This window comes from Leptopilina boulardi, unplaced genomic scaffold (assembly GCF_019393585.1).
Source record: "Leptopilina boulardi isolate dan_hultmark-lab unplaced genomic scaffold, ZJU_Lbou_2.1 LbouV2_393, whole genome shotgun sequence".
In the NCBI taxonomy this organism is placed as follows: Eukaryota; Metazoa; Arthropoda; class Insecta; order Hymenoptera; family Figitidae; genus Leptopilina; species Leptopilina boulardi.
Genome location: NW_026137966.1, coordinates 1,484,437 through 1,497,543, shown reverse-complemented (window position 1 = coordinate 1,497,543; position 13,107 = coordinate 1,484,437). Strand labels below are relative to the sequence as shown.

Sequence of the window (13,107 nt, the reverse complement as noted above, 5' to 3'; positions counted from 1 at the left end):
TATCAGTTTTAACAAATTCTATGACAGATGTTTTTAAATCAGTAATTTTTAATTCTTTGACAAAAATATTATTGATTGAGAAGAATATTTTTATGCGCAACAAAATATAGAGTAATTGACAGAAAACCTCTCATGGCCCTGGCAAGTTTTGCTCTAAGTAGGACAAATCCTCGCCAAACCACTACACCCTTAAATTGGCCCAAGCCAGTTTTCCTTGCCAGGCCCACGCCAGAAACATGGGTAATTGGAAAGTGCTATGCAAGGCCCATGGCAAAATTTCTGCTCAGGAATTTTAATTTTAATTAAAAAATCTTTGATCAACGACAACAAAATGTAGTTGTTGAGCTTGTGTTAAAATTTGAGCCAAATCGGTTCAGCGGTTTGTCAGATATTGTAGTCACCGTCTTAAAAAACGTAGTTTTGAGAAAAACGAGTTTAAAGCTTCACAAACAGTTTACATTAAGTATGTAATAAATATGTGATATTGTAAGGTAAGGGAACGAATGTCTCTTGAATATGTCTCTTAAATTGTAAGGTAGAATATAATATACGGGACAAAAAAATTAGATTTCTACCCAGGTGCGAATTTCGGTCGGCCGCCAGAGTTGGTTCGTCGGCCCATGGTCGGCCCAACTCTGGCTGCCGACCGGTCGGCAGCCAGAGTTGGGCCGACCATGGTAAATATTTGCACCCAAAGTTGGGCCGACTATGGCTGCCGACGTCGGCAGTCACAGTTGGGCCGACCATTGCAGCCATAGTTGGGCCGACTATGGGGGATTATGGTCGGCACAACCTGGGCAGCCATAGTTGGGCCAACCTTGGCTGCCATAGTTGGGCCGACCAGGGGGGGTAATGGTCGGTCCAACTATGGCAGCCACAGTTGGGCCAACCATGGCTGCCATAGTTGGGCCGACCATGGGGGTAATGGTCGGCACAACCTTGGCAGCCATGGTTGGCCCAACTGTGGCTGCCATAGTTGGGCCGACCATTCTTCCCCATAGTCGGTCCAACTATGGCAGCCACAGTTGGGCCGACTAAGGGGAAAATGGTTGGCACAACCTTGGCAGCCATAGTTGGGCCAACCTTGGCTGCCATAGTTGGGCCGACCATGGGGGACAATGGTCGGTACGACCTTGGCAGCCAAGGTCGGTCCAACCTTGGCTGCCATAGTTGGGCCGACCATTCTTCCCCATAGTCGGCCAAACTATGGCAGCCACAGTTGGGCCGACTAGGGGGAGAATGGTCGGCATGACTTTGAAAACCGCAGTTGGGCCGACTACGGGGAATGTAGTCAGCATGACTGGCAGCCGAGTATATCGATGGTCGGTATATCAAGGATTACAGAATTATTTTTCTCAAAAGAAACACGATTGTTGTCGTGTTGTGCTAAACAACAATAAATTTTCTTGCGAGATATTATTTGCTTACAAGTGGAATGTCAAAAGTTAAGTTCGATTGATTTATAAAATGATTAAAGCGAAATCGAATTATGAGAGGATACAAAAATATAGATTTCTATCTAAATGTGAAAAGAGGAGAAACAATGAAATTTGCGAATCCGTTGATTTATCAAATCAACATGAAGATAAGACTTTATTACCGTCTTGTGAAGAAACGGCAATTAATTGCAAGTATGTATAACTATTAGGTTTTTTATAACGCAATATATGTTTAGATAAATTTGGTAATTTTTGTACAAAAAGAATAAGTTTAATTTTAAGGTTATGCCACAAAAATGTTTTGCCATTGATATAATATACTTCATAAAAATGCAATTTTTATTGCTATTAAATGTTATGTTATGTTACCTTACAATATTTTTTAAATTTCAATTTTGTATATCACTAATATTTATTCTAATAAGCCTTGATAAAAATGTAAATAATAGCGATTTTAACAATTTTTTATTTTGATAATGTTTTCAATCATCAAAATTGTATGTGTTTAATTATTTTAGATTACCTGATGAATGTCGAATGGAAGTGTCTTATTCTGAATCATTTAATATTGATGAAGATTTAATGAAAAATAAATCGGAAACATTTTCTGAATGTTTAACTGAAAATTTTCAAAATGCAACAGAAAATAATTCGGAACCGATTGCGATTGACGAAACTGAACTTGATCAATTTATTAATAAAAATCCTGTTTTGATAGACAGGAAACCAAATTTTCGAGACAAAATTGCAACATGGGCAACGAAAAACATTAAACATATTCCACATGTTGCTCTTGAGGAACTTTTAAAAATATTACGATCGGAAGGTCATTGGGAACTTCCTAAATGTGCCGAGACATTGCTACAAACGCAACGAACAAATGGTAGTGTACAAAAAATGTTGTCACTGAAAGGTGATTTTGGAGAGTACCTTTACATAGGAATAAAGGCAGGATTGACAACTAGATTAAAAAATTCAGATTTTAAAGAGAAAAAAATAGATGTACTTGTTAACATTGACGGCCTTCCTTTGTTTAATAAATCAGACGTTGTTCTGACACCAATTTTAATGCAAATAATGCACCCTGACTACGACTGTCCTCCATTTATTGTAGCACTTCATAGTGGAAGAAGTAAACCAAACAGTGTTAATGAATTTATGAGTGACTTTGTACAGGAAGCGTCATTATATCACAAAAAGAATATTGTAATAGAAAACACTAAGTACGAATTTGAATTAAAGGGTCTTTCTTGTGACACACCTATGCGTTCGTATCTTAAATGTACCAAGGGTCACACCGGCTATTATCCATGCGAAAGATGCGAAATCAAAGGAGAGACTATACAGAAAAAAAAACATAATCCTAAAAGCAAAGTGCGGGTGTACGCGGATATTGATGCCAAGCTACGAACTATGAAGTCATTCAAGAACCAAACGCAACCAGAACATCACCATCCAGGTGAAACATCACCTCTTTTACTAATTAAAAAACTTGATCCAGTTAGAGCAGTTCTACTAGACAGTATGCACTTGTTTTGCGATGGAAATATGAAAGCAATCATGGACAGTTTGATTTCCGGAAAAAGAAAGTATAAACTTGACTGGAGAAATGCAGAATTACTATCTAAACTGTTAGATGAATTATCTTCTTGTGTACCTGAAGAATTTCAGCGGAAAACTTTTCCCTTGGATAATCTTACGAATTGGAAGGCTACACAGTACAGGTTCATTTTACTGTACGCTGGTCCTTTGATTTTTAAAAAAGTTTTTTCTCCAAGCAAATATCGACACATTCTAAACCTGCACTGTGCTTGTAGAATTTTATACGATAGAGAATTAGCCGTGAAACGAGTGGATGAAGCAGAAGAAATGACACGAAAATTCGCCTCAGAAATGCCTAAACATTACGGAGAAACATCTCAAGTTATAAACGTCCACAACTCGATACATGCCGCTCAAGATGTGAAGTTCATGCAAGCTCCGTTGTCTGATTATTCTGCATTTCCGTTCGAAAACTTCTTGGGAAAAATAAAATCTGTAGTACGTTCACCAGTCAGGGTAGTGTCACAAGTATACAGACGATTTTCTGAAATTGAAGCATGTGGCGGCGGAAAAATCAGGCGTATTCCTCTAATTAGTGATGCAGAAAAAATTCAAAGCTGTAGCGATGAAACCATGATTTCGTACCAAAAAGTTACATTGAAAACGTTCAAAATTGGTATTTCACATCCAAACAATGTTGTTCAGTTAGAGGACGGTAAGTTTTTTCAAATAACGGAAATTAAATCTCTCAAGAAAGAAACATTAGACGTAAAAGATTTTTTTGTAAAAGGGTCTTATCTAAAACGTGCGAAAAACGTTTTTAATTCTCCTGTTAAATCGGAAGAAATAGGCATTGTTGAAATCGGAGAGATTCTTGACACACCTGAAAAGACTTTCAAAATTTTATCAATGAGTCGAATAAAAAAAAAATGTATTTTAATGTCACTTCAACAAAAAAACTACATCGTTACTATGTTACATGCTTAAATTACAAAAGGGTTATAAAAGTAGTTCCATTCATGTAAAATAATTTATTTACATTGTAATAAGAAAAACATTCTCAAAATTCTAGTGAAAAAAGTTTAGAGTTTTTTTTAAAAAAATCTGAACTTGTTTGATTTTTTCAAACCGACTTACGACTATTTTTAAATGCGACATTAGTGAAATCTATATTATTAAGAAATAAATAAAAGTAATCTTAAAAAATGGTTTTTTCTAGCGATTTGTTTGGCATCGTTACATTAATAACTTATTAAAATTAATTTTTAGTTTTAATTCCAACTTTTAAACAAAATTAAACTTTCTTTTTAAAAACAAAGATTTTAAGCATTTTCTGATTCTTGACCGTTATTAAGCTTTTTATATCTAGCTTGTCGACCACCATCTCTGTCCGAAGCTCCTTTAAGCCATTTGCCCGTCTTTTCGCCAATCTGTTTTTCATTGGTAGTACTTCCCAGTTGTTTCATGATAATCTCTATAAATATAAACATATAATAATAAACAAAAAAGTCATGTTAACAAAGTTTTTTTAATTACTACATTAAGTGAAACAATTTTTTAAAAATTGAAATAAAAGCAATTATTTAATTTTTATTTATAATTTAAATTTCAAAATTAATTTCTGATAATTAATTTCAAGACAACAAATTTTTTCTTTATTATATTATTTTTTTTCAAAGTAGTCAATATTTTTTAAGGGAGAAAATCAATATACTTTCTTAAATAATGAGAATGAAAACATATTTTGACAAATAAAATGTCAAATTACTTTTTCAAAAATTCATAAAAACTTAACAGAAAAAAAATTAAACATTTCGTCTCAAAGTTAGGGTTGCCACAAAAATCTGATTTTGAAATTCCATGACTTTTCCAGGTTTTTCAAATCGATTTTAAAAATTTTGCAGGTTAATTTTACATATACATTTTGCCTATAACTATCGAATTATTTTATCAATTATTGATAAAGTTTATGTGAACTAAAAATGTTTTGGATATTTTTTTAAAAAAATTGATAAATGAGAAGAATAAAACTTGGAAAAGTGATTTTATCAATATTTCCTTTACATACATATTAAAAAAGTATCATAAATAATTAAATAAATATTTTCAATGTTTTATTAAAATTTGAATAACTTTTTGAATAATAAACATTTTTTCATGGTCTTAGACTCATTTTAAAGGTATTTTTTTTTAAAGAATAAGAATTATTTGTAACCAATGACATAAATAATTATTTTTTACAGTCAAAGTGTCAAAGTCGCAAAAAAAAAAAAATTTAATCTGAAATCATTTCCTTTAACAGAGAAATAATTTTTAAAATTCTAACAAATTTATTTTATTTGATTCTAACACAAAAAAATGTTTTCAAATTTTTTGTAGTACAATTTTGACAACTTGCATTTTTCAAGAAAAAATTACCTGTTAATGGTCATCATTATATACACAGAAAAAATATTTTTAAAATATTAACATAAGAACATGAAGAAACGAACTATTTTTGACCTTATTTACATTTTTATGGAATAGTGAAAATTACAACTGGAATTCGTGAAAAATCTGGCAATAACAGGGAATTTTTTTTATTAATTTCTGGAATTTCTTCTATTTTACTTTAAAAAACCTGACAAATCAATAAATTTTGTTCTCAGCTACTTGCAAACTTTTATTTTGTAGTATCGGCTATTAGTCATGAAATAAGTATTTAATTATTATTTTACGAATGTTCAAGTTTTCAGTTAGAAAAATTAAAAAAAAACATTAAAAATAATGGAATTTCAGGTTATATTTTAATGTTCCATGATTTTTTTAGGTTTTCCAGTAATCGATTTAAAAATCGATTACTTTGCTAGGTTCTGTTGCAACTCTGAAAGTGCATATTCATAAAAAAATTTTATACAAATAATAGTAATATATATGTGTCTAATTTATAAAAATAATCTTACCCCTCATACATTTATAGGTATTCGTCGAGCTAAAGTCTTTCTTAGATGCCGTTTTCGGTTGAGCTTTTCCCTTTCCGGAAAATTTCACTTGCACATCTTTACTTATCACTTCCGACAATATTGCACGAATAGCAAATGTGACTGTATTTTTTCCTCGAGCATACGACTGCATAACATTTTTCTACATATGAAAATAAATTTATTAAACTTGTTACTAGAACTAACTTTAAGATTATATAATTATTGGTATTTACCATTAATTTCTAAAAATTCATGAACTTACCAAAGCTATTGCATTTTCATTGCTTGTTGCTAACGAAGCATCGAATTTCTCAAAAACTTGTAATTCCACAATTGGTAATTTTACTTCCAAGCTTTTCAAATCACTAGTTACTCCTTTTCCCATTGGTTGACCAATGTTTATCAGCAACGTTGTTTCGCATTGTTCAAGACGTTTAGTTACCTCAAAATTTGTGGAGTTGTATGTTCTTTTCAATTCTTCTTGCGCTTTCTCGTACATTTTGATCAAATTTTTCTTGACGTTATAATCTATAATAGAAAATTAGTTTGTCTGAATAAGCAAAAATCCAATGATTTTCAGTGTCTCTCTTCTCACGATTTCTATTAGTGAAATTTCATTGGAAATCAGTGCAAAATGGCTAAAATTTCAGTCATTATCCACTAATTGATGAGTTAAAAAATGTCTGAAATTTTCATTAATTTAATTAATTTAATCCAACTAGCCAATTAGTGGAAAATGACTAAAACGTCATTTTTCACTGATTTCTAATGACATTTCACGGATTAAAATCTTGAGAAGAGAGACACTTAAAATAAGTGGATTTTCACTGATTTTTCACTTATTCAGTTTTAGGGATATTGAGTGAAACAACTAACAAATTTGTAAATTAAAAGAATTGAAATGTGGGTCAAAATAAAAAGAAGGGTTCAAAATAATCTGCAAGCATTTTCAAAATATAATTTAAGAAATCAAGTCGTCAGATCTTAGTTCGAATTAATTATCAGGATATGTAGCAATTTAGTAATAAAAAATTCCCGGTTCCTTAAATGTTAAATAGGTAGGTTTTTGAAAACTTTTGCCTACCTTCACTTTCGTCAACCGCCTTTCTTTTTTGGCCTGTGGAATTCGTTTCAGAAGGTGCACTGATTATTTTCTGAATTTCGTCCCAATCGTCTACAATGGGTATGGTTTTGTCGATTCTGGACCCTTTTTCTGAAATTGAAAAAAATTATTATCATATATTATTTTTTTTGGTAAATTTCTCTAATAAAAAAATTTAAATTATGAGGGTTGTCACAAAAATCTATTTTTCAATTTCCCTAAATAAAAAATTTTCTATGACAAAAATTGTTTATGACAGATAACGAATTTTAACAAAATTTTAATGTTATATAGTTTAAAAATATATTTCCAAATTCATTTCATCAATATTTTACTTTATAAAATTTTGTAATATTTTTTTGATTTCAATTATTTTTTTTGTATATTTTGAATTTTATTCAATTTTAAAAATTTGTTTGACAAAAAAATTTGTCCCTGATATCTACCTGATTTGTAACAAACCTGACTATAAAACAACCAGATTAAGTACATATTTTTAAATTAAAAATTCTTCGTTAATAAACTTTTTTTAAAAATTCAACTGTGGCAAATTAGACTTGACACGAACCTTATACTTTTAATTAACTTAACATTGAAAAGTATAACTTAAACATAAATTTTATGATTTTTTTAATTGATTGGTGATTTGGTTTTTTCAAAGAGAAAATCCTTAAAATCTCATTCAAATGACTTGACATAAAATAAGGTAAGACATATTACAGTAAACGAGAGAACTCTTGAATATTTTTTTTTAAATAACATAATGTTTAAAAACTTGATTAAAATTATTGTAAATAATTAATTTTTTAAGCATAATTTTATCCAAGAATTTTTTAGATTAATTCATTTTTTCAGGGTTGCCACGCTTTTCCGTTACTAAAATTCTCTAACTTTTCCAGGTTTTCCAGGCTAAAAAATGGAATATTTCCAGGTTTTTTGGTAAAAAATTTCTGAAATCATTTTGTTAAATTTTTCTGATCCATTAAAAAAAATAATTTTTTTTACTAATTCATTGGTAAAATTTAACTAACTCATAGAAAAAAGTCAGTTTCTGATTCAAATTCGTCAAAAATTTGCCATTTTCCAGGTTTCAAAAGTTAATTCCCTGAATTTTCCAGGTTTTTTAAGGTTCAAAAAAATTCCCTGACAATTCCAGGTTTTCTAGGTTTCCAGGTAGCGTGGCAACCCTGTTTTTTGGAAAGCTCAATATTTCGTACTAAAGAAAAACGTATTTTGTCAAAAAAAGAAATGTAAACATTTTGTAAAATACGTTGAAACAGTCGCATTTTTGAAAGAAATATTAGAAAAAGTCGTGCAATTGGAGGCTTTAATTTGTTATGACATGATTAAACATTATTTATTATTTTAAATACCTCCATTATCATCTTTGTCATCTGCAGAAGATGAAGATGCTATTGCCGCGAGCAAGTTCGACTTGCACTGACTTAAAGATGCGGACGAATCTTCAGTGCCACTCATTTCAGATGCAGTTGTTGTTCCAGGATCTAAGGTATCCATATATTTCTCTAAGCGTGATAATCCTTTTTTGAAAGATGCTGCAAATTAAAAATTTAATGTTTTGAATAATATTTTTATTTAATAAACGCATTTACGAATTAGCCCAAGCGTTAATTCGTTTCAATTCTTTTCAATTTTTTTTTACTGGGAGTATCAAGATTTACTTACTCGTTTTTTTAATGACTGTAATTTTTTGTGACTGCAACCAAGATTTATTTGGTTTTTTTGAAGTTTCGACCCACTTTATTAAATTTTTATGATCAGCATTTCTGGGATACGAGCAAGTAGTTTCTTCACCGCACAGCCAACCGATTGGGATCAGATCAGCCACAGGCCCGTTATCGATATTCGTTTCTTCATCAAATCGCACGACACAATGTGTGTATTCTTTCTCCTGTTATTTAAATTGATATTTGAAGTTAATATTTTAAAAATAATTTATTTTATTTGTTTTTTAAAATTTAAAAATTAACTTTAACAATATAATAATAACAATTGTGAAGAAAGTTGTCTTAAACAAGAAACTTTATGCTAATTGATACAAAGTTTCATGCTGCACATACATATGTTTTAAATTCTTTCAAAAACTTACCTGAAACATCTTATTTTCTCTAATTTTAAAAACAAACACTTTACAATCACAACTTTTTTTAAAAATTGAAAACAAGATAACGAAAATTTTCAGTTAAATCTTTTAGGTTAAAAGCGTTTGATAATTGCATAAAGCTGAAAATTTAAAGACTTGGAACTGAGTATATTTTTTTGAACATAAGCGCCTCTTGTGATGATCGCAGAAACTATAGACTTAGCAGTTTAGAAACTCAGTTAAAAATCTTTTATTTGTTTAAAATTCCAAAATCTCTTTTACTTAAAACGTTATAACAATGACATTAAGTTTAAATTTGTTCCAAGTATTTAATATTAAAATACTTGATCTGCATACTGCAAATTGTAGATTTATTGATTTAAATTTACCGCGTAATACCGACAATCTGAAGTTTCCTCCTTTTGTGAACTGCGTGCATCACTTCACACTTTATATATCGTATTCTTTTACTCATCGACCTGATGCATTGATTTCACGTGTTTTTCACATTAACATTTTTTTAACAGTTTTAAGATTTTCAACAGCTAATAAAAGTATTGAAAAATGAGTGTCAACGGAAGTGCAATAATTAATGATGAGCAATTAGTAACAGTAAGTAGTAGATTCTTTTTAAACAATTGTTTTAAGAAGGTTGGAATGTATAACATAACCTCAAAACTGAAAAATAGTATTTAACGCAAACAAAAATGAAATGAAAATCAATTTCAAGCAATTTTCAAATATCTGGTCATACGCTTTTTGAAAAAAATTATTTTTAGTTAAAATCTTTTGTTAAATAATTATTTTTTAAACATTTCGAATTTTTTCTTTCGGCTCAGACAAAAATTGCAATTTTTATCCAATTTTTATAAACAAGGGCTTATTCTACTCAGAAAAACATTCTCTACAATCGTTAACCTTTTTTAGTTGTTAAAAGTTTGTTCTTAAAATTTTATAAGCAATTTAAATTTTATTTATTTAATAATAAAACTCAATTATCATATTTTTCAAGTAGAATGAATAATTTAGCTTTTTGTTATGTCTCAAAAATATGTGATATTATGATAAATTGAATTTTTTTTATCGTAGACTGAAATTCGACAGACATCGTTTGACAGCGCAAAATCGCCCGTATTGAAACGCAGAAGATTATATTCAGCTTCAAATACCGGTATATTTCTTTTGATAAATAATTTACTTGAAATTATTTTCTACTATCTTAATATAAGAATTAATTGATGTATTAAATTTCAAAAAATTGCAGAACTATCTGGTAATAATGAGGAAATCGACGATTTTAACAAAAATCCCCAATCGGATCCAAATGCAAAAAATTTTGGAGATAGTTTTCATGATGAATCGAACCGTGATGTATCTATAATTGAAGATTCCGAACAAGAGACAAATAAAACAGACACTGAAACTGTTTTAAACGTGAAACTCGACCCCACAATGGACTATCCTACTTTATTTAAAAATATGACAGCTGGTTTCATTAGCACTGCAAAATATTTCCGAAAAACTCTTACAAATCAGGTTAATAGAAAATGCGATTTTATTGAGTCTACACTTGCAAAGTACACAGAGAAAGAGATACAAACGGATTTAACGGCACAATTAGAATCTTTACAAGTGGTTTTACCAATTGCTGATGTCGACACATTTAAATTATTTGATAATGAAATCACCGAAAATGAGAAAAAAACAAAGGCCCTTGTGAGTATATTTCTTTTTTAACACCTTCGTTTTCCTTACATTCTATTTACGCAATCTATTTAACACAATACTATGTAAAATGTTCTATTTACAAATTTTTAGAAGACAATAATGACCGTTTCTGCCAGACAGTCATCAAACGCAAAAGAAGGAATGATGAAAATACTCAGCGGGCTAATAAGCAAGTCCGTTCAAGAAAAGTACAGCGCAGCTGGCAAAGGGAATGACAAAATATCATTCAAGGATACCTACGTTTATTCTATAATGCGTGGTAATATTTTATTTATTTTTACAATTGATTCTTTCAATATATGGGTGATTCCACGTCAGATTTTAGTTTACATTTAAAATTCGGACAAGCATTTTTCTTTGTTTTTTAAGAAAAGAAAAGGTATACGTACTTTATTATTTTTTATTTATTAATTATTTTTTGACAAATTTGGAGTTATTATTTTGTGAAAGTAGAACTATTTTCAGTAATATGTATATAACTCGAAAATTTTTAACTTTAGAAAAAAATCATCAAAAAGAAAAAAGTTTTGTTTTTCTTCGACTTTTGAATAAAATTAACGAAAAAAATTATTTTTTTATTTTTATTTAAAAACTATAATTTTTTATAAAGAAACTCATTTTTTTCAATTTGTTTGCTTTATTTTTTACAGCTGGAAATTATAAGAATAGTTTGTATATAGTTTGAGATTGGGACTGATGAAAATTCTTGTTTAAATAATTTTTTTATTTTACTTTTTTATTTTTTTATTCAATATGTATATTATTTTGCTTTTTTATGAAAAAAATAGTTATATTGGATAAAAAAAGTTTATGTCTAAAAAATGGGAAAAAAAGAGAAAACAAATTGTTTAATTAAGAATTTTTATTAGACCCACTCTCAAACTATATGCAAACTATTTTTATCATTCCCAGCTAGGAAATAAAGAAAAGAAATTTAAAAAATGACCAAATTGAAAAACAATGAATTTGTTCACAAAAAATTATGATTTTTTTATTAAAAGTTAAAAAAAATTTTTTTTGTTAATTTTATCCAAAAGTCGAAGAAAAACTAAACTTTTTTCCTTTTGGCGAAATTACTCTACAGTCAACACTTTTCAAGTCTTTCAAAAAATCAAATTTTCAAAAAATCATAACTCGAAAATTTGTCCACCAAAAAAAAAAAAAAATTATGTACAAAAATGCGTATATTTTTTTTCCCTAAAAATACAATTTTAAAAAATATGTTTTCTTGTACAGAAAATACAAAAAGATTGTATGGATTTTTTTTTGTTTAAAATTTATAAGTATTTATTATAAATTAAAAACTAAAAACAATTTTTTCAGAAATTTTAAATGTTATTTTAACTCAACTCGCTTTAAATTATAAAACTTAAAAATAAATTTTCATACATTAATAATAATAAATTGTTAATAAATCTTCAAAAATTTATTAGTTTTAAAAATAAATAAAAATAAATGTAATAATTGCAGATGTTTTACTGGACTCGGACATGGAAGCTTCTGAAGACCAAATTTCGAGTGATTTAAGTACTTGGTTGTCTAATGTGAAGGACCGAGAAGGAGGGCGAAAAGGAAGAAATTCATCAGTGGCGAATCCTCAAGTGTAATAAAGTTTGGAGAAATGTGTTAAGTTATTTTTTTCCAAGAACTTTTCAACCAACTTTATTATTATTTTTTTATTATTATTATATTGTACTGAAGCCATTTTTAATTATTAAAATATAAATACATAACAATTTACACGCAAAATTTATTTCCAATTGACTTTTTTTTTACCGCATGTATCAATAATAATAGAATAAACTATCAATTAGTAAAAGCTCAAAGTATCTAAAATAAAAATTTATTTAATTGTTACATAATTTTTATTTATTTTGAAATTAAAAGTTTTATATAAATAATTTTCTTATCTAAATTGTTTTATTTTTAGATTAATTTTTTTTTCATTATTATAATTAACATTTTATTTTTATTTCAATTTTCTGAAGAGACAGTCGGCCCGTCCAAGGCCCATAGTTGGGCCGACCATCATAAAGTAAATTTCTCTCCTACCATTGACAAATGTAAAATGTTTTTGTTAATTTACTTGTAATTGATTAATTTAAAAAGAAAAAAGGTTATATGTGATTAATTTATTATTTTGAATTACTAACTTTAATTTTTTTCAAGCTGTAGCTTATAACATTTATTTTTCTCCGTGACTCATATGTCATTGCGTAGTGTAGTGGT

At 28.8% G+C, this 13,107-nt stretch overlaps 3 protein-coding genes across 7 annotated transcripts in view; 2 read left to right on the top strand and 1 right to left on the bottom strand.

The window, feature by feature from the left end:
* LOC127288736 (protein expanded) overlaps positions 1 to 13,107 on the top strand; it is a 373,302-nt gene that overhangs the window by 55,366 nt on the left and 304,829 nt on the right. The gene's annotated exons all lie outside the window — the stretch shown is intronic.
* LOC127288742 (uncharacterized) lies at positions 4,132 to 8,853 on the bottom strand. The gene is made up of 6 exons (XM_051316383.1): positions 8,733 to 8,853; positions 8,420 to 8,602; positions 7,029 to 7,157; positions 6,207 to 6,472; positions 5,924 to 6,104; positions 4,132 to 4,455 (listed from the first exon to the last, which is right to left on the bottom strand). Exons 2-6 carry the CDS (start codon positions 8,562 to 8,564, stop codon positions 4,304 to 4,306), a joined length of 873 nt encoding a protein of 290 aa, XP_051172340.1. The 5' UTR covers positions 8,565 to 8,602; positions 8,733 to 8,853; the 3' UTR covers positions 4,132 to 4,303.
* LOC127288741 (uncharacterized) lies at positions 9,638 to 12,682 on the top strand. Its single transcript, XM_051316382.1, has 5 exons — positions 9,638 to 9,762; positions 10,240 to 10,321; positions 10,415 to 10,866; positions 10,969 to 11,137; positions 12,349 to 12,682. The coding sequence occupies exons 1-5, from the start codon at positions 9,715 to 9,717 to the stop codon at positions 12,483 to 12,485; spliced, it is 888 nt and encodes a 295-aa protein (XP_051172339.1). The 5' UTR covers positions 9,638 to 9,714; the 3' UTR covers positions 12,486 to 12,682.

What these genes read in the sequence shown, in the direction of transcription:
- LOC127288742 (XM_051316383.1), bottom strand. Translation starts at nt 8,564, where the DNA reads ATGGATACCTTAGATCCTGGAACAACAACTGCATCTGAAATGAGTGGC. An exon ending in TGACAAAGATGATAATGGAG is followed by an intron (nt 7,158 to 8,419) that starts GTATTTAAAATA and finishes TTTCAATTTCAG; the next exon opens with AAAAAGGGTCCAGAATCGAC. An exon ending in GGCGGTTGACGAAAGTGAAG is followed by an intron (nt 6,473 to 7,028) that starts GTAGGCAAAAGT and finishes TTTCTATTATAG; the next exon opens with ATTATAACGTCAAGAAAAAT.
- LOC127288741 (XM_051316382.1), top strand. Translation starts at nt 9,715, where the DNA reads ATGAGTGTCAACGGAAGTGCAATAATTAATGATGAGCAATTAGTAACA. An exon ending in ATGATGAGCAATTAGTAACA is followed by an intron (nt 9,763 to 10,239) that starts GTAAGTAGTAGA and finishes TTTTTATCGTAG; the next exon opens with ACTGAAATTCGACAGACATC. An exon ending in CGTTTATTCTATAATGCGTG is followed by an intron (nt 11,138 to 12,348) that starts GTAATATTTTAT and finishes TAATAATTGCAG; the next exon opens with ATGTTTTACTGGACTCGGAC.